Genomic DNA, 21,247 nt, shown 5'->3' on the forward strand with positions numbered 1-21,247 from the left:
CAGGCCCATGTGGTCACAGGAGCATCATGCTCTCACAACCATCCAAGGCCTGTTCATCGCACCCCTCACCCACTCCACAGGGCACCTGCCTGTGGGCCTCATGGTGGCACTTGCCAACCTGCTGCCTCTCCCTGGACCAGGACTATCTTGATCTCCAGTTGACAAGCTGAAAAATTGCCAACAGGGCCTAGGAAATCCAGAAGCTTGACAGTTTCTACAGATGTGATACAACATAGGAATGCAAGAAAACAGAGACTTACAGCCAGTCACACATGATGCACTCACACGCACCACATGTACACACAAACACACCTACACACTCTCACACTTACACTTAAGCACATACTCACACGCACATACACACATGCACACACTCACATAGTCATACACACCACACATGCTCATGTACTCATACATACACACTACAAGTTCATATACCCCCACACTTACACACACTCACACACACTAGGCTGACACCTGTAAGCACGTCCTGATCATGCTTTGGGAGTTGCTGCCTTCAAGGTTTCTGGCCCAAATGGGGGTCTAGTGGTGAGAAGGTGGGCTCCTCAGGGTACACTGGCAGGCCATGTGCTTGTCTGCAGGAGAAGAAATCTGAGACTCCAGAGGGAGTCCAGCTGGCGAGTCAGCACTGACCACGACACTCGATGTCCACCTCGCCCTGTCTGCACTCCCTGATGGGCCAGTGCACAAGCACCAAACCCAGCACCAGACCTTCAACACCCTGCAGCTCTTCTGAGGAGGAAAGGACCAGGCACAGGGCCTGGGGGCCTGGGCCAGACAGTGCTCAGCCTCCTTTGGGCGAAGTCACAGTGACCCCAAGTGGTCACTTTGGTAAGGCACCCTCCAAACATGGTGTCACCTTCCAGGGTCGGGAAGGTGGAGAGTGGGCTGCAGAGACCCAAGTAGAAGTGGAGGAAAGAAAGGACAAAGGCTTCCACGTACCTCTTCCTCACGGAGTTGGGACATACAGGGCCTATTCCTTATTTGTCTTAAAGGCTGGGGATAAGGGGCTCAGGGGAAAAGCCAGAAAACTATTTCAGAAAAGCTGAAACTATTTCAGCTTCAGCTTCCACTTCCTCGGCAGGTAGTACTTGTTCACAGCAACAACCCAGAATAGGGATGCTCCTGTAGGACAAGGCTGATGAGCTGTGTTTCTCATTAATTCCACCAGCAATAAGAAAGCTCCATCTGAGAACAGTCCTTAGAAATATTATTTTTCTTATCAAAAATGGGCTTGTTAGGCCAGTCTTTTCCTTTAAATCGGATGGAATTGGCTGCTTCTCTTGAGACTTGAACATCATGCACACCCAAAAAAGCAGGGAAATGGCCTCGAAAGCCTGACTCATTCCAGGAACCCTGAAGATGCACCTGTCATTATCCAAAGAGATAAGTGTGGGGAGGCTGGGAGCTCAGATCTCCATTTAACTAAAAAGTAGATTGGTGCCTATCTGGTGTGATTTCAGGGGCTCTCCAAAGATCCTCTCTGCATATCTCCCCCATGAAACCTCTGGTCTCCAAATTCCACTGATGGGAAATTTCTCTGTAAGGGACCCTATATTAGTCCCTGGGTTTTCATGAATTATTTTGCCAGAGCTGCCTTTGCATGCCCTGTTTCCTTTGTCTGGGATGCCCTCCCTGCCACCAGATGTCCATGGGTCCTTCAAAACCCAGTCCAGATATCCTCTCTTCATAGTCTCCCCAACACTCCCCACCACCACCGCTACTGCCACCACCACCATGCTGCTTCTATGCATGTTTTCTCACTATACTACATACTGAAAAAAATAAAATCTTTGACCCAAAGACCTAAGAGTCTAGTGAGGAAACCAATATGAAAATTAACAATAATAACATAATCACTATAAAAACTGCAGATTGACTGCAAGTTCCTTGGGGACAGGGTCCTCAGTTTGTCCCTCTCCACGAAGGTAGGCACCCAGTGCACTAGGGCCAATCACACCCCTAACCTCAGTTTCATAGACTTGAGCTTCACAGACACTTGGTAGATGATCCTAGGGATTTAAAGATGGAAAGCGTCCATATTTCCTCATGTCCACTTGAGCTCAACCAAGCCTGCAGACCCCAAGTATCTTATTCATGTTTTTGCTAGCAAGAGACAGCAATCTCAGTTCCTTGGGCCTCCTTCTCCCTACCACTTTCCCTGCTAGCAACAGCAGGCATGAAGAATAGGTTTCCAAAACAGGGCTAAATAAGTCATTCTGCCTTTATCACCACAGTTCTTGCACTGCAGGTGAGAATGTGCTAGCTCCTGTTCCTCTCCAGCCCTCATTAATCTATGAATGCTCATTATGTCCCATTCTGACCACTAGAGAATTCCATATTTCCTTCCCTCTATCTTTCCTTATCTTAGCCAGCTTTAAGTTTCAACTCAAATACCTTCTCTGGAAAGACTTATCTGCCTATTACAGCCCATGCTGATCTTCTCCCTGCTGATCCTGTCCTCTTAGTCCCTTGCTGATCTTTTCCTCTTAGTTGGCAGCCCCTGCTTTGGTCCTGCATTAGTCTATTTGCATCACTATAAAGGAATACTTGAGGAATTTATAAAGAAAGGAGGTTTGACTGGCTTGCAGTTCTTCAGGGTGTACAGGAAACACGACGCCAGCCTCTGCTTCTGGTGAGGGTCTCAGAAAGCTTACAATCATGGGGAAAGCCAGAGGGCGAGCCCCCGCATCACACAATGAGAGAGGGGGCAAGGGCTCGGGGGAGGTGCCACACACTTTTAAACAACCAGATCTCACGAGAACTCACTCACTATCTCAAGCACAGCTCCAAGCCATTCATGAGGGCTCTACCCCCATGACCCAAGCACCTCCCACTGGGCCCCACCGCCAACATTAGGGATGCCAATTCAACATGAGATTTGGAGGGGACAAGTATCCAAACTATAACAGGTACCACATCACTCTCGATTTCCAATTTGCTTAATCTGCTCCCTCCTCCTGGCCTGTAAGACTCAGGGATGGGAACCATGCTATGATGTGTCAGAAAAAATCAAGGGACTTGGGTTCCAAACCTAGTTTTGTTTTGTTTTGTTTTGTTTTGTTTTTGAGACGGAATCTCGCTCTGTTGCCCAGGCTGGAGTACAGTGGCGTGATCTCGGCTCACTGCAAGCTTCGCCTCCCAGGTTCACGCCATTCTCCTGCCTCAGCCTCCCCGGCAGCTGGGACTACAGGTGCCCGCCACCTCGCCCAGCTAATTTTTTTGTATTTTTAGTAGAGATGGGTTTTCACCGTGTTATCCAGGATGGTCTTGATCTCCTGACCTCATGATCTGCCCATCTCAGTCTCCCAAACCTAGTTTTATCATGTAATAGTTGTGTGACCTTGGCCAAGGAATAGACTTCTTGGAGCTCCTGTTTGCTTATCTATAATACCCTATCAGTAGCACTGCAGGGAAATTAAATAACATGTGAATATTTAAGAAGCAGTTATAATTGCATAACTCTTTACCATCAGACACTCAAGAATTTTTTACTTCTCTTTTTCTCCCCTCCCCTTCGTCATTATTCTTTTCCATGTAGCTTAATGCTTGGCATATTATGGGTGCTCACTAAATAATTAATTTACTTTTTTAGCACAGATTCCTTTTCATCCCCAAAAGGGCAAGGCTAATGTCTTGTTTAGCTCACACCACCTTGTGCCTGACACAAAGGAGGCCCTTAATAATATTTGCTGAGTGGATGACTATGCTTTAGAGGTTCCAAGAAGAATGGGTGTGAGGTGAAAGAGTTGAGAAAAGCCACAACCTCCAAGCTGAACAAAGAAAGTTCTGTAAGGAATGGAGAGTAGTGATTTCCTATGGGATGAATTTTCCGTGCTATTGTTAAGAAAGGGAACAGGGCCATTTATATGTTACCACTTGCAGGAGTTGGATGGAGAGATAAAGGGGGCATTGATAGAGAGCAATGGGCTCTTTAAAAAGTGAGAAATCCCTAGGAGTACTCAGAGTGCTGATATATAGGTGCACTGGCTATGCCTCGGATACTTGTGGTTTTTTTTCCAGCAGAACTATATTTTACCTGCTGGCAAAGAGCAACAATTCACTTGTAGCATGGAAGAAAGCTGCTGAAAATCAAAGGAAAGCAGCAGACACAAACCTATAAGCGAGTCCCACTTTTCCATCCTCTAGACAGAAAACCTGGGAAGAGAATGCTTTAAATTCTGCTCTGCAGTTTTCTGGGAGAAGATGATTCCATTGTAAATTATTGAACATTTCATTTAAGCTTCATAAATAAGAAACTGGGATGAAAACGTTACATGTTAGATCTGTTTGGCAGCGTATAATTTCTGTCTTATTCCCTCGATCTGTCACCCTTCATCTATGTTGGAGAATTGCTACTTCATTATAGGCAATTGAAGGTCTCAATCAGTTGCCTGATAAAAATAGTTTATGTCCCAAAGGTAATCTCATTTCTGCAACCAAGGATGTACCTGGGACTCACTGAACATATTGATGGAGATAAATCTGTGCTTCAAATGGATCTGGAGGTACTGCAATCACCCACTCAATCTAGAGACAGGTACTCGGCCCAGCCAGGGGCAAGGTCCTCACAGCCACCTGGACTCCCTGAATCACTGGTTTCCAACAGAGCCAACAGGCTAAGCCCCAGCAAACCAATAACAACAGGTGTACCCAGGAACAGCCTGTACTTGCCTGGGTTACTTTTTGTAGTTGATGAGACCACTCACAATAAAAAAGTACTCAAAATCCAGGAATAGTTCTCTGTGCAAAGTAATAAAATATTAGCTATTACCAGTAAGATCCAGGCACTGGACTTTAAACACTTGGACTCATATAATCATCATGATGACCCTCTGATATAGATGCTGTTAATTATTCTCATTCTTCAGAAATTGAGGCTCAAAGATGTTAAGTAATCAAAATTACACAGGTAAAAGGTGGAAGAGACTGAATATAAACATAGATATGTCAGACGTCAAAGGCTGTCAAACTTCAAAGTTTACCTCCACTGGTGTTGCCACTTTAGAGAAAGAAAGAATTTAAGGGTTGGGAAAGAAAGCAAGCTGGTTCAAGAAAAGAAAGAGGGCTGATTCGAATGCCTACCCAGACAGGGCTTCGGGACTGCATTCCTGGGAGGGAAATTGGCCTGGTAAACTCTGCCATGCTTAAGCAACATTTATTGCATGGACTGCACGAAACCCCACTGAGGAAGGGGATGAAGAACCCGCTGGCTGCCAGGCAGCATTCCTCTTGGCCAAGCCAAGCCATTTGTTAAAGAAATGTTGCTCAAAGTATTTCCAATCAAAATCAGGGATTCCAGAGAAATCACAGCTGCCCTGAGAAGCCGGTGTGATGGAAGAAGTAATAGGACATCCCATTCCTCCTAAAAGCCCTGAACTCTGAGACCAGAAGCCAACGGGGCATCTCTAGCTGGTCACAGACTTACTCCGTGCCACAGTTTCTTTTTATAAAAAGATGATGTACTCTGTTGAATAACAGTCCCCTCAAAATGCATGTCCACCCCAAACCCATGAGTGTGACCTTATTTGGAAATAAGGTCTTTACAGATGCAGTAGAGTTAAGATGAGGTCATACTGGATTAGGGTGGCCCCTAAATTCAATGTGACTGGTGTGTTTAAAAGAAGAGGGGAAGACACAGACACACAAGGAGAAGGCCATGTGTCTACAGAGGCAGAGACTGGGGCGACGCAACTACAAGCCAAGGAATGCCAGGAACTGCTGGCAACCACCAGAACCTAAGTCTTCTTGAGCCTTCAGAGGAAACGTGGTCCTGGAGACACTTTGATTTCAGACTTCTAGACTTCAGGACTGTGGGAGGACACATGTCTGTTTTAAGCCACACTGTGTGTGGTCATTTATAACAGTAGTCATAGGAAGCTAATGCAGACGGAGAAAAGACTGCTTATCCCACCATCCTCCCAAGGTTGTGATGAGACTCTAAAACACAATCCATTCTGAAAAACACAGATGTTATATAAACACAGAATACCATTGCAATCAGCCATGAGCCCACACAAAGTCCCACAAAGAGCCTACCGGAAGGACTCAGACTGACCATTAGAGGTTGGTAGGGTGATCACTTGATTTTGTTGGGTTTTTTTGTTTTGTTTTGTTTTGTTTTTGTTTGTTTGTTTGTTTTTGTTTTTTTGATACAGAGTCTCACTCTGTCACCCAGGCTGGAGTGCAGTGGCATGATCTTGGCTCACTGCAACCTCCGCCTCCTGGGTTCAAGTGATTCTCCTGCCTCAACCTCCCAAGTAGCTGGGACTACAGACGCAAACCACCACACCAGGCTAATTTTTATAATTTTAGTAGAGATAGGTTTCACCATATTGGTCAGGCTGGTCTCAAACTCCTGACCTCAGGTGATCCATGCACCTCGGTCTCCCAAAGTATTGGGATTATAGGCGTGAGCCACCGTGCCCTGCCTTTGTTGGGTTTTTCTACAATCCCAGTCCTAATAGATAAAGATGAGTTTGATGCCAGTTGTAATAGATGAAATAGCCCTCAAAGAATCCCCAGCATCTGTGAATATAACCACCTTACAGGGCAAAAAGGACTTTGCAGGTGTGATTAAATTAAAGATCTTGAGAAGGAGAGACTAGACTGTCCTATGCAGGTGGGTCCAACATGATCACAAGGATTTTCATAAGATGGTTGTAGGGAGGTCAAAGTAGATGCAATGATAGGAGCAGAGGTCAGAGAGAGAAAACAGATTTGATCGTTTCAAGCTGCTGGCTTTGAAGATAGATTAAGAGACCATGAACCAAAGAATGCAGGCAGCCTCTAGAAGCTAGAAAAGGCAGGGAAATGGATTTTCTCCTAGAGCCTCCAGAAGGAATGCAGCCCTGCTGAACTACTTTGGACTGCAGACCTCCTGAACTAACTGTAAAAGAATATACTTTCATTGTTATAAGTCACTAAATTGTGGTGATGTGTTACAGCAGCAATAGGAAACTAGTACACCAGTCAAACTGGTTAGTCTGAAAATAAACGTGAAAGAGGGCAAGGAGAGAACCCAGAGAATTCCAAATCTTCTAGGAGCCTCTCAGGGATCCTTTGTGGTAAACCTCCCAAAGAATTTCCTCAGAGAAGCTTACACCCTTTAGTGAGACAGATTTTGCATTTCCTCTGTCTTCTTGGACTCCCCTGGAAGTTACTCTAAAATCAGATCCACAACCTTAGATACCCTGAGGCCTGAATTACTGAACTTGGTGGGGAGCTCACAGCAACAGGACTTCTGCATGCCCCTACTTGACAGCCCTGTGCTTAGAAAAAAAAAATCCATCCACTGTTGCTCCCTAGAATGGACCCAGGAGTCCCCATATGGCCTCAGCTCCTATAAAAAGTATAACTTGGTCCTTGTATATAACATTCAAGAAATGCTTTACAGGCCTATGTCCACACTGTCTCTCTTGATTACATACTCCCGAAATTCACAATTTAAGCAAGAAATCCCCTCACTGGTTCAAGCCAACCTGAGATGCTAAGCATACAAGGAGTCCTTGTATACTTAGGTGAGCACACCTCTGAAGGTCACTGACAAGGCAGCCTCTCTGCCTTCCCAGAGAGCCTGGCTGCAAGAAGGAAGCTCCACCTGGGCTGGTTCGTCCTATTGACTTGGATTCCTAAATAGTGAAATTGGGATTTCCTAATAGTTGAAATTAGGAGAGGATTCAAGGAGGACTAAACACAAGGTATGAATAAAAGTCTAAGATCATTTTCTTCCCTGCTTTCAGCCTTCCTAACCCTGCCCCATACACAGAATAATGTTTGTTTCTCCATCCACTGATAGATCTGGTACCTGGCACTGAGTATGGAGTTGGAATATCTGCCATCATGAACTCACAACAAAGCGTACCAGCCACCATGAATGCCAGGACTGGTGAGTAGGAGGACTGCTGAGGAAGACCAGGTTAGCCTATAAGCCTAAGGAGTCATGGAGGCTCGTCCCAGCAAAAATTAGTCAGAAAGCAATGTCTTCCAGTGAACAAGGCTCTGGTGACAACTGTCAGCCTAGAAACAACATCTACCCTATGCCTATTCCCTAACCTCTGACATGCAGGATGGAGTCACCCTCTTCCCCATAGACCTATGCTCGGTCCCCCATGGTCTGAAGAGCTGCTCAGGGCTGTACAGAGCAGAGGTGGAAAATCCTGAATAGATTGATGCCATTGCAGGCCATATTTTTATCTAGACCACCCCGACAGCAGGCAGAATGGGGCATCTTCACCCTGCATGCACCACAGATGCCCTCACAAAGGCCACTTGGGTGAAGGTCTGTCTAGACTTGCAACAACCCATTAAATCTGAGGGCAGAAGAAAAGTCCAGTTGAGACCCTTGTTGCTCTGGATTCATCAGTTTTGCTTCCAAATCCTGGGTAGATTTCAAAGTCATTTCAGCAGCTATGGTATTAGCAGCCTGGGCCGGGCTAGGGATTTTAGACCGGTCCTTGTCCCAAGGTTCAGCCTCTCTAGAGAACTACATGGACAAAGGTCTCCAGTTCCTCAAATCTAGCTGCCTGCCTGGCTATGGTTAGAACAAGTCAAAATAGCCTCAGGGTTGGAGGGTGGTGCCCTTCTGTTACCAGGATGGCATATCCCTACTTGGTGGTAGCTACCATTTTGTCCTTATTGGCTTATTGAGAAAGGATGGGAGAAAATGAATACGGGGAGCTTGAAAATCAGCAGCCAGCTTTGTCCCAGAGGTGGATGCAATCCAGTGGTATCAGAGCTCATCATGCCTTTCTGCAGATTGTTCATCTGTTTGCCAAGCCCCTGGCCATCATTCAGAGGGAAGGTGCTTAGCAAAATATGAGATAAGTGTCAGCAATGACAAGCTAGTGCTTATAGTCAGCAGGCCTGCTGATAGCTTGCAAACACACAAAGCAGGCCAATAAATATTGCCCTCCTGGGGAACATGTGTAAAATAGGCCATTTATGTCAATCCACAGAACTTGACAGTCCCCGAGACCTCATGGTGACAGCCTCCTCGGAGACCTCCATCTCCCTCATCTGGACTAAGGCCAGTGGACCCATTGATCACTACCGAATTACCTTTACCCCATCCTCTGGGATCGCCTCAGAAGTCACTGTACCCAAGGACAGGACCTCGTACACATTGACAGATCTAGAGCCTGGGGCAGAGTACATCATTTCCATCACTGCTGAGAGGGGTCGGCAGCAGAGCTTGGAGTCCACTGTGGATGCTTTCACAGGTACCAGAGCAGCAGAAATCCCAGCCAGGTTCAGGGATCGGTGGATCTTAGTGTGAGAAATTCATCCAGGCAACTCACTCTTCCAATGTTCCATTTCCTTTGGAGAAAAGAGAGGTGGGTAGAAAAGGATAGACGCAAAACTAATAAATGCATCAAGAGGGAAGGGTTGGAAGTAAAGGGGAGAGGTGAGCAACAGTGTTACTTGCCTGAAAACTTGTATCTGGTTTTTCTATGGCCTTGACATAGTAGTTGATTCTGTCCATCTTTCCCTGCTGCAGTAAATCAGTGGGAATACAGAGAATCCATGGGATCATGTAAAATTCCTTCCAGGATACAGGCTTTCAATTCTGGGTCAGTATTATGATTAACTCACAGAAGTATTTCTCATTTTAACAGAATCCATTTTCCCATATTTGGATTGGAAAAAGTGGAGTGAACAGGACTGGAGAGTGAAGAGGTGGAATCTCTGGGTTAGTGGGTGAAGGTGTAGCCCTTGTTAACAAGGATAGCAGATCACTTCAGCCAGGAAGTTCTTCTGGCCCAACGGCCCATCTTCTCACATGTTTCAGGACCATCCATCTCCTTTGCTTTGCAGGCTTCCGTCCCATTTCTCATCTGCACTTTTCTCATGTGACCTCCTCCAGTGTGAACATCACTTGGAGTGACCCATCTCCCCCAGCAGACAGACTTATTCTGAACTACAGCCCCAGGGATGAGGAAGAAGAGATGACAGAGGTCTCCCTGGATGCCACCAAGAGGCATGCTGTCCTGATGGGCCTGCAACCAGCCACAGAGTATATTGTGAACCTTGTGGCAGTCCATGGCACAGTGACCTCTGAGCCCATTGTGGGCTCCATCACCACAGGTGAGGCTGGAGGACTTGGCAGCAGGTGATGAAAGGGGTTCTCACAGTAGCCTTTGACAAATCAATGAACTTTTAAAAGAGAAAGACCCAAGGAGTAGGGGACTGCCTAGAGAAAGTCTATGAGCTGTTCTGAAACAGCTACTTCCTCCAGTGCTGAAGAAGATACGTTAGATGAGAAACTCCCATTTGGAAGGTGGGACAAAGTCAATGTCTTGAGGAGGTCAAAGTTTGAATGCATTTGTCCAAAACACCTCCCACTACCGGCTTAGAAAAAAAAAGCACTGGAGATAGCTAGTCTGCAACAGGAATCCCTCTACAGTGAAGAGACACCTGTTCCTATTCTGGAGAGCCACCTCTTAACTGCCCAGAAAGGTCACTGGTACAAGTGATGCTTCCTTAGTCTCACATGGGACTAGCATGCAATCAGGTAGTGACCTGGCACTCAGAGAATGGGGTTGATTTGGATGTTGCTTAGAAAACACAGGCACTCTGAGATGAATTGGATCAATCCCAGCTCATTATTCCCAAATACAGTTTCAAATATGAGGTGCATGTGGGTGAAGACATGTATGTTTGGGTCGTTTCCTACTTACTAACAAGAACTCACAAACTGGACAAGTGGATTAAACACTCAGCTGATCAACTCTGTGATCCCCTAGCAGTAAAAAAAAAAAAAAAAAAAAAAAGTCCATAGCATAAATGAAATACAATTTAGGAAAATGGATTTGTTCTGGACTTGTGCTCTGAAATCCCTGTACAGTCAATAGGTAGTTTTTCAAAACTGAAACCAAAGGTGACTGCTAAAGAATAAGAGATACAAGCAAAATTTGGTTTATCATTAAAAAAAAAATTACCCCAGAGAAAATGGCTATGTTTCTCCCAATTCAAAACAAAACATATGAATTTTAAAAAAAGTTCCTAGTTGGCCTGCAGATAGGTAACAGGTACAGAGCTTGCCAGCTTGGCTTCATGTTGTTAAAATATTCTCCATGGACATAGCTTTAGTCATACCTGCAAGGTTTCAATTGAAACACCAACCTGATTGAAACACCATGGTTTTAAGGATACCCTATTACGCAGAAAGATCCTGTCTGCCTTTGGGACAACACTGGCTTTTGGTCAATATAAAACCAGGGATGAGAATTTCTTTTTCACACTGTGCTTTCTGTCTTTTTCCCTCAACCACTGGGTCCTTGTAGGAATTGATCCCCCAAAAGACATCACAATTAGCAATGTGACCAAGGACTCAGTGATGGTCTCCTGGAGCCCTCCTGTTGCATCTTTTGATTACTACCGAGTATCATATCGACCTACCCAAGGTAACAAAGTGATTTGACTTCTCAAAGATGCTAGGATTTGAATGAAGAATATGGGAGAATTAGCATATCCTGCAGAACATCCACTCCTGCCTGAGTTTTTCCTCTTCTCTGTGGCATGCTCCATCAGAATGAGAGTGGGCTGGTGAGCAGCCAAGAAACCCTGCACTCACCAATGCCTCTTGAGAAAGGCTTGATTACTTTCACCCAGAAAGCAGGCCCTTCCCTAGCAGAGGTAACTGGTCACCATTATCTAGGCAGTGTCATGAGAAACAAAGAGGCCCAAAAGAATCTGCCAAGAACTAGGGTCACATGAACTTTCCTACAAGAATGAAGTTCAAGACTAGGATCCAGAGGGATGGCTAAAGACCCAGCAAAGCCAGATGGAGCCTTGGAGGGAACCACAGTGATGTGGTCCCATTTTAGCCACTCCAGCCAAGTTACAAGTCAGAGGAAATTGGCCCAGACCTCATCTGCACCCTACCAGTTCTTGCTGGTACATGTGGCATTGTTAAGGAAGTGGAGGGCACACTCACTTCCAGTGAGGACACAGGACAGCTTTCTAGACTACACTGTCTCTGGACTGCGGGGACTGCTCCTTGCATCGGTGCCCTCCATACTGCCTTAATGTCATTGTCTTAGAGAAGACCGACTTGTTAGAAAACCACTTAATAGGTAGCTAGTTTTACTTTGCTCCAAGGAGTCCATAAAATGAAGGAATGAGACCAGTGTGCAAAGCCTCTTCACACTCCAACATTCCCAGTCCATGAACCATGTAGCATCCCTCCCCACTGAGTACTGAGTCTCACACCCATCTGCTTTATTGACATAGACTGTACCATGGGTTGCTTGGATGAGAGGGCTACTGAATTTTAACTGTAGATTCTTCTCTTCTCCAGTGGGACGATTAGACAGCTCAGTGGTGCCCAACACTGTGACAGAATTCACCATCACCAGACTGTACCCAGCTACCGAATACGAAATCAGCCTCAACAGCGTGCGGGGCAGGGAGGAAAGCGAGCGCATCTGTACTCTCGTGCACACAGGTAGGCATGTCTCCCTGCTGTGTCGAGTCAGGACCCTGGCTGAGGATCTGGGTGAAGTTGTTCAGGCTCATACAAAGGTTCTGGAGGCTGAGGCTCCATTTCAGGGTGCTCCTCTAACCCACTGTGTCTTGCAGGGCAATTTGCAATTTCTCTTCCCCTAATACTCCTCTCTAATACTAAAAGTTTAGAGAGTTACCCTCTATAAGTCTTGCTGGTTTAGGTTAGGAATTTTCATGGAACTTCCAACATAAACAGTGCCCTTTCAGACATGTGATGGAAGTGAATTCTAAAACAGATACCTGAATCATTCATCTGATTTTGTAAAAGACTCAGATAAGAAAATTTCACCGCAGAGAAGAAAAGGGTTGTTACTCCAGTAATGGAATTGGGGTCATGAAATTCATCATCAGATATAGCCAGAAACCACCAAGAAGCTGCCTTTGCTCTTGCTTTGTGCTCCAGGAAGAAAGAAGGCACCAAAGTGGCCATAACTCCCTCAACCAGGACCAAAGCAGTGGAGGTGATGTGGCTCCGTGGGCATCCTGGGCTTCCTGCAAGGGTACCATGCAGCTCATGTCTCTGACAGGCCCCCTAGTCACATCCAGATGTCCTCTGCATCCTCCATCAGCTCCTGCATAATGACCAGAGGAAGGGAGGTGCAAGGGAGAGACTGGCTTGCAATATGGGAAAGTGGGGAAGGGTAGTCCAAATCCCATGGCCTCCCTCTTGAAAACAAGCCCATACAATGGGGCTGAGGAGGACTCTCGGTAGCACCACTGCTCCTCCGTCTCTGGTCCCTCAGCAAGTACACCATGCAGAACTCACTAGCAGGCACAGCCAAAGTTTTCTATTCCCAAACCCTAGACCAAACCTCCTAGTTAAGCCATCATTCCCACAGCACGTGGGAAAATATCAAGCTTGCCTCATTAGGAGAACACCTGGATTTTCTAAGGTTGCTTAATTTCCCTGGAGAATGGTATTTCCCAAATGAAGGAAATATACTTTGGAATTTCTCACTGCTTTTATAGATGTTCTCAGAAGCTCAGAAACAGCATCTCTAGGGCAATGGGCCAAGAAATATTCCTTCACATACACAAAATCTATTCTCTAAAGACAGCACAGGATATTCTGATCCTCCCTAGTCTCCTTCCAGGCTTAAGACCACAGATAACACCGCCATTCAGTCTTGCCCTATCTATTAAATTACCTGTGACCATTAAAATATAAACAAGTGTTGACCAGAAGTGAGGTCCAATAAACCAAAAGAAGCCTCTATCCCACCTTCCTGAACCTAGAAATTCATATTACAGAGATTAACCTTTTTTCCCATTGAGAAAAATAAAATGTATTTCAAGAGCCTCCTATCCCCAAGATAAAAGAGAGCAGCAACTTCAGTCAAAAACTCATTTCTTTAGCAGGGCACGGATGCATGCACCTGTAGTCTCAGCTACCAGGGAGGCTGAGGCAGGAGGATCGCTTGAATCCAGGAGTCCAAGGCTACAGTGAGCCATGATCATGCCACTGCACGCCAGCCTGAGTGACAGAGCAAGACCTTGTTTCTCAAAAGAAAAAAAAAAAATTCCTTGGGTCATGAGCAGCTAGTATCTCTAAAGCAGATATTAGGTATATTTGGTACACCAACCGCAATGGTGTGCCCATCCAAACTACCCTCCTTCCAGTCTAGGCAGAGCTATTTTGGCAACTTCCAATAACTAGATTGCCCTAGAATGTCTTATTTTGCTGTTGTTTGTTTGTTGTGGTTTTACGTTGAGGTCTATGATCTTACAACTTTTGGAAGTGAGTACTCCTTCAGGGTGTCATTTTGTCTCATGGTATCATGCATGTCTCAGATCAAGCCAAGTGTAGTCTAAGGGCTGCATTTGAAGAACTCTTTGAACATGCAGATTAGGGATACAATTCAAATTTTAACATTATGAAAATATTTGCCAGGTTGTTTCTTTGTGATAAAGGACATAGGCAAGTGAAAAAATACTTTCAATTAGAGAATAGGGTAAGATCCACAGCAGATCTTGGTTCTCAGAAGTGAATTGTATGACGCTTAGGTTGAGCTGATGCCTAAACTGTTGTAATAACATCCACTTGTGATAAATTCTAACCTGATAGAAGAGAAGCACAGTAATAAGGCAAAGGCTTAGAGCATGGGCAAATTAGACAAGGAAGAGGATCTTATGACAAGCACGCTCTGTTCCTCTAACAGGCCCTTTTGACCTCCTTACTAAGCCTGGAAGAATCCTTTTGACTCTTAATGCAACAAAAAGAATATCCAGGACTCAGTCCTGAGTGAGACCTGTGAGCAGTGAAGCAATCATCCAATAATCAGATATGACTTTTGAGGCAACCTGACTGAGCCCATGCGGTCATTCCATGGATGGACCTTCTGTGTTCTCTGTCTTGGGGATACTCCTGCCCCTATGGAGTTGCCACCACACTTCCTGAAGCTCATCAACAGAGATCTTTCCACGAGGCACACCTTTACATTTATAAAAGTGAAATAGCCTGGGAAGTATGATTATCTCATTAACTAAAAAATTGTAACAATTTCTGTGGGTTCTTAGTTGCTCCATCTACATTTAAATGTTGAAAATTCATTCCAGCCATACTTTGAAATCCTCTGTAGTACTTGGCACAGTATTCTGCACATAAGTTAATGAATTAATTGAAAGGAAGAGCTGGGGGCAATTGGGGGAGAACTGGTTACTTGAGAGAAGTGGGGCAGGGAGAAAAGGAAGAGGCTGATGGAACCAGAAGAGGAGAAAGGGAAGAGGTTTCTGCTCACTTCTTTGTTTTGTAGAGTGCAGCAGCAGTCGTGTACCATGAGTGGAACTTCTGAGATCATTCCCTGCATTTCTATCCTGCAGCTCCTCTTACTTATAACTGATAACCTATTCTGTTTCAGCCATGGACAACCCTGTGGATCTGATTGCTACCAACATCACTCCAACAGAAGCCCTGCTGCAGTGGAAGGCGCCAGTGGGTGAGGTGGAGAACTACGTCATTGTTCTCACACACTTTGCAGGTGGGTGTCTGCAGGCCTGCAGATCAGGCAGGTGGGAATGGTGGGAATTGGAGCTACAGACCAGTATGATGTGAATAAACAAAACATTTTTTCAATCCGAAGGACAGATTAGAAATGTTCCTACTTCAGGTATACCATGAAGCCCTCAAGATATCCCCAAACTCTAGGTTGGGCGTCATGGCTCACACTTGTAATCCCAACACTTTGGGAGGCTAAGGCAGATGGATCACTTGAGGTAAGGAGTTCAAGACCAGCCTGGCCAACATGGTGAAACCCTATCTCTTCTGAAAATACAAAAATTAGCCAGGAGTGGTGGCGCATACCTGTAGTCCCAGCTACTTGGGAGGCTGAGGCAAGAGAATCACTTGAAGCCAGGAAGTGGAGGTTACAGTGAGCCAAGATTGTGCCAATGCACTCCAGCCTGGAGTCATAGCGAGACTCCAAAAAAAAAAAAAAAAAAAAGAAAAGAAAAGAAAAAGAAAAAAAAAGATATTCCCAAACTCTGCAAACTATATCAAATCTAGAAACTGAGAAAGCTGAATCTGAAAGGTACAAGAAAGGCATGTAACCAAGGGCAAATACAAAATCAGAGCAATAGCACTAGGAGGAAAAAACTCAGAGCAGAGCTAAGACTTGCCCCCAAAATGCTACAAACAAGAAAGCAGGCTTTTCTAAATATTTGCAGAGCAAGAAAAATACTGAAGATATAGGACCAAGTTTGGAACAGATAGTACAGGATAACGGGTGACAAAAGATTCCAGACAGCTAAACTCTTCTGTTGTTTTTATCTTCTCTATTCACATCCAGCCCAACAGGTTTAACTAAGACAAAATCTTGAATTTCACTGTCTTCTGCATCATGCTTGTTCACCTTACACCAATTGAAGCTGAACAGAGCAGAGAAGCCCAAAGCAAAATAGTGTTGAGTCCTTCAAGTCTCTAGGCTTAGGGAAGTTCTTTCCCTGCCTACATCAAACACGTGATCACAGAATTATTTTGGGTTATATTCAGGAATCCAGAGAACAAAGATATCAGAAGACAGAAGGCAGGTAGATGTCTTGGTTTTCAAAAATGGCAGAGAAAGCTAATTCTGTATGCTGCAAAGAAGTAAACTTATTGTCAAATCTTAGGAAGGTAAAAACTAAAACAGACAATTAAACAACTTGGAAAAGGAATTAGTGATTACTATATACCAGCACAGGTTCACCGAGAATAAGTTTTATCAAAACCACTTTATGTCTTTGTTTTCATTGACAAATCTGGTAGTACATTTGTATTTCATCAAGGCATTAGAAAACTCCACTTATCACTCAGTCCTTAGTTAACATGGAAAAATACATGAAAGGTCATATTTGGAGTTAGTTGGGACTGTAGTTGAATGAATGACCCTCCATGAAGAAGGGATATCATTACTCTGGATATGTCCTAACCCCTCTGTGGGCATGCACAATCATCTCAATTCCTGTCACCCCTCCTTGCATAACATGATCCCGCATTTTCAAACAATCACCATGCTTTCTCAAGCCTCCACGCATTTGCACATGCTATTTCTTTCACCAGGAAACTCCCCCACTTGTCCACCTAGAAAACCCATCCCTCAAGTCTTGGTTTCAACCCTATCTCTTCTGTCAAAGCTTCCCTAAAGGCAGTCAGACATATCTGCTCACAGACACAAAACACACAACTCCAACATAGCAATGAACTTCCATTCATTCCACAAATACTCTTGATGCCCTCCCATGCGCCATACACTCTACAAGGCTATAAGGATTCAGAAACAAACATTGAGTTCTCATCTTTGTGGAACTCACTTCTAATGATGTTGCAGAGAAGTAAATAGTCACAACTTGATGTGAGCAGTGTATGCTATAGACATGCACAGAACACCATGGGCCATGTCCAGTGGGCTACTACGATTGGTGTCAAGCTGTGGAGGGAAAGAAAGAAGAAAAGTCTCAGATAAAGTGAAAGAAGAAAAGGAGAAGAAAGGGAATTTCAAGAAATAAGAGCAGACTGTGGGCATTTGCAGAGATGTGAGAGTGTGAGAAGCCTGAAGAACTGCCGTAATTTGGTATGGCTGGAGCATTGATCAATGGCATGATGTGCAAAGGGGGACATTAAAAAGATGATATCCTTATATATGCTCTTCCAAAGCTTAAGCATTCGTTTGAATTTTAACTTGTTTGTATGCCTTTAGACCACAAGAAACTTGAAATCTCAAAGCCCTACCTAGTCTGAAAATGTGCCTAGCAAACTGTTAAATACTAAATAATTTCCAAGTATTCTAATTGCACAAAAGAGAAGTTGGCCCTGAACTAATGAACACTTTTATCAACAGCTTGAATGAATTCAGAAAAGACATGCTTACCAAATTTGTGTATAAAACAAAATTGTGATCAATAGAATCCAAGTTCAAAAATATTTTAATAAACTGAAACAGTGGCCCAAAACTCAACCAACAAAGCAAAATGCAATAGAAATAAATGCAAAGCTCTGCCCGTGGGTATAAAATATCAACTAACAAAATTGGATTGGGAAGTAGGGGGACTGGTTACAAAGAAAGTCTTTTATTAGCAATAATCTTGGCATGTGACAACAATATCACATGGCATTCCCAAAACCTAACTAATTAATTTAAGTGGTACAAGTACAGACTGACCCTGTTTATTTCATTGGTGAGTACCTCTCAATTATTGTTCTAGGTTCTCTGAGTTTTGGACTTTAGCAGGGACATTGATAAACTGTTACTTGTTCAGAGAAAAGTAGACAGAACTGTGAAGATTTTAAAATTGTCACATAAATATGATGGGAAGTGGGGGCTGAATTTTCTCAGTCTAATGGAGAGAGAACTTGATTAGGAAGGATGGTGGAGAGGAAGGGGTCATGTAGACAAAAGACTAGATTTATCCTTTATAACTCCAGAGACCCGAATAGAAGTTATACAGAGGACAATTTGACCGGCACATAAAGAACACTTTTTTTCCAATTAAGATGTAAGAGATGAGAGGAGAATCATTGCATGGAGTAAGATACTAAGCCAGATAACCTATGAAAGATTTTTTTTTCCAAAATTCTCTAGTAGTAAATCCATGTGAAATGCTTTTGGATTTGGTAGGTCTTCCCTAAACTGAGTACCCTTATTCAACCCTTATTCATATTCATCTGAGTTCAGTTGCTGGAGAGACCATCCTGGTTGACGGAGTCAGTGAGGAATTTCGGCTTGTTGACCTGCTTCCTAGCACCCACTATACTGCCACCATGTATGCCACCAATGGACCTCTCACCAGTGGCACCATCAGCACCAACTTCTCTACTCGTGAGTACATGGTCATCTACATACCCGAATCCCTGGGGACTTTTGTGGAAATGACCAGTTTTCTTGTGGTGGACTAGATTATCACCTGTAGGCTTTGGACAAGGCAGCTATGAGCTGTTCCTATTTGGGCTGACTACAGCCCAAATTCAGTGAAACTGAGCTGCAATTTTTGGCCAGCAGACACATGTCTTTTTCTGCTCTCGCCCTGGGTGACAGCAGAAGAACCAGGTCAAGAGAAGTCTGTACTCGGAATGCATCTGCCCCAGAAAAGTCTGATGGATATTAAAAGACTAGATATCTAGGAAAGAGCTGCTGAGTAGAGTGATGAATAGGAGAAAGTAGACAAGGTAACATGTGAAAACACAAGTTCACGAGTGAACGAGCAGACATGAGATTGCATCAGGGTCAGGATCTCAGGCATAGAGGGTCAGTGTGGAAGATGTCATACCCAAGCCTAGAGGCCCTGTGAGGGAAGGGGAAGTAGCTGCAAGAATGATCGTAGCACTGAATGATTATCGTCTGACCCAGGAGCACCCTTTATGCTCCTGTCTAAGCCAGAGCGGGGGTCAGCATCTGAGCAATCCTAAGACCAAAGAGGTGGGCAAACAGATACCCATGCCTGAAATCAAGCAGGGGGAGGAGCTGGAGAGGCAGGCATGCCCTGGCACTTTCTCCTCTTTGTAGTCCTGGACCCTCCAGCAAACCTGACAGCCAGTGAAGTCACCAGACAAAGTGCCCTGATCTCCTGGCAGCCTCCCAGGGCAGAGATTGAAAATTATGTCTTGACCTACAAATCCACCGATGGAAGCCGCAAGGTGAGATTTTGCTGGAAAGGGAAAAGACCATTTCTCCCAAGTGAGGTCATGTGGAAACTGACTAGTGGAGTGACCACGGGATGTTGGAGGGAGGGGGAAGGAAGCAACCCACAGGGAACTCATCAGCTTCCCATCAAGGATACCCAGCCTGCTATTGATGAGACAGCCCTAGTCTGCAAGCCAGAAGATTTGGATGATAGTCCTAGCTCTACTATTACTCTCTACGTAAGTTAGGCAAAGGACTAAACCTCTTCAAGGCTTGCTTTCTTCTCTAGCTAATGAGGGTCTCTACCCCTGCAACTTCACTGGGTTGTGCTGGTGCTTCCAATACAATGACACAAAACACACTGGAAACTCCCAAGTACAAGATATTGGAATAATTTTTCAACAATAGGACTGAGCAAACATGAGCTGGATACCAAATTCAATGGCTTTTATGCCTCTTGATAAACATTATAAAGATGGTATCTGTGTAGCCTACAGTAAAGACAAAACAAATTTTTGTTTTGTTTCATCAGTTGAAAGAGTTCATCCAGAACACTGATTTTCAAGTTTTTGTTAGTGAAGCAACCTCTTTTTAAAGGGAAATCATATGCAGAAACCAAAAACACAGAATACATTTCAGCAGAGTTAGTCTGCTTGATAGAAATAAGGAGGACTTGGATCCCACTTCCTCAGCTCTTTCTCTGCTCTCAAGCAAGTCCAGTGCAATCTGAAAACTTCTAGATTCAATAATGCAGGTATCTAAATTTATCCCAGTGTGCATTCCTGAGATAGGAGCTGGCCTAAATCTCACATGGGAGCTCTCCTCTCTGCTTATTGGTGCAGTAATCCTTATTGTGGGATGGAGAGGATGATAATGGCCATTGCAGTACTAACCTAGCTGCCCATAGGATTTGAACTTCCCTTCCCTACTTTCCCAAATTGCAAGCCAGTTGCTCCCTTCCACCACCCTTCCTTTGGCTTATCATACAGGAGCTGATTGTGGATGCAGAAGACACCTGGATTCGACTGGAGGGCCTGTTGGAGAACACAGACTACACGGTGCTCCTGCAGGCAGCACAGGATACTGCGTGGAGCAGCATCACCTCCACCGCCTTCACCACAGGTGAGGGAGCATGGCCACTTTGATGCCTTCTTCTCCACTTCCTGATGTTTGGCTCCTCAGCAGCCTCTGCTGAGACTTGCCCTGGGAGCAGTTTATCAAAAAGCTCAATTACCTCCTCCTTCTTTCCCCCTTTCCAATCCCCTACCAGGAAACCTCTCACTAACAAGGTAACCACAGGAACCAGCAGCACAACTCCCTGGTCCACCCAGACCAATTAAATGCACCAAGTAAAGACATCAGGTTCTGGCTGGACGCGGTGACTCACACCTGTAATCCCAGTACTTCGGGAGCCTAGGCAGCCGAATTACCTGAGGTCAGGAGTTTGAGACCAGCCTGGCCAACATGATAAAACCCCGTCTCTACTGAAAATACAAAAATTAGTTGGGCATGGTGGTGTGCGCCTGTAATCCCAGCTATTCTGGAGGCAGAGGCAAGAGAATCACTTGAACCCAGGAGGCAGAGGTTGCAGTGAGCCACGATCATGCCACTGTACTCCAGCCTGG

General features: G+C 44.7%; 1 protein-coding gene across 4 annotated transcripts in view; it reads left to right on the top strand.

Annotated features, from left to right (window-relative positions):
- The window catches only part of TNR (tenascin R), a 418,990-nt gene that overhangs the window by 366,981 nt on the left and 30,762 nt on the right, over positions 1 to 21,247 (top strand). For all 4 annotated transcript variants that reach the window (XM_025396562.1, XM_025396589.1, XM_025396580.1 and 1 more), the window contains 9 exons: positions 7,820 to 7,909; positions 8,979 to 9,242; positions 9,838 to 10,107; positions 11,307 to 11,426; positions 12,323 to 12,469; positions 15,387 to 15,506; positions 18,678 to 18,821; positions 19,506 to 19,636; positions 20,612 to 20,744. In XM_025396562.1, the coding sequence (XP_025252347.1) occupies positions 7,820 to 7,909; positions 8,979 to 9,242; positions 9,838 to 10,107; positions 11,307 to 11,426; positions 12,323 to 12,469; positions 15,387 to 15,506; positions 18,678 to 18,821; positions 19,506 to 19,636; positions 20,612 to 20,744 (1,419 nt within the window). The remainder of the gene's footprint in view (positions 1 to 7,819; positions 7,910 to 8,978; positions 9,243 to 9,837; positions 10,108 to 11,306; positions 11,427 to 12,322; positions 12,470 to 15,386; positions 15,507 to 18,677; positions 18,822 to 19,505; positions 19,637 to 20,611; positions 20,745 to 21,247) is intronic.

This window comes from Theropithecus gelada, chromosome 1 (assembly GCF_003255815.1).
Source record: "Theropithecus gelada isolate Dixy chromosome 1, Tgel_1.0, whole genome shotgun sequence".
NCBI lineage: Eukaryota > Metazoa > Chordata > Mammalia > Primates > Cercopithecidae > Theropithecus > Theropithecus gelada.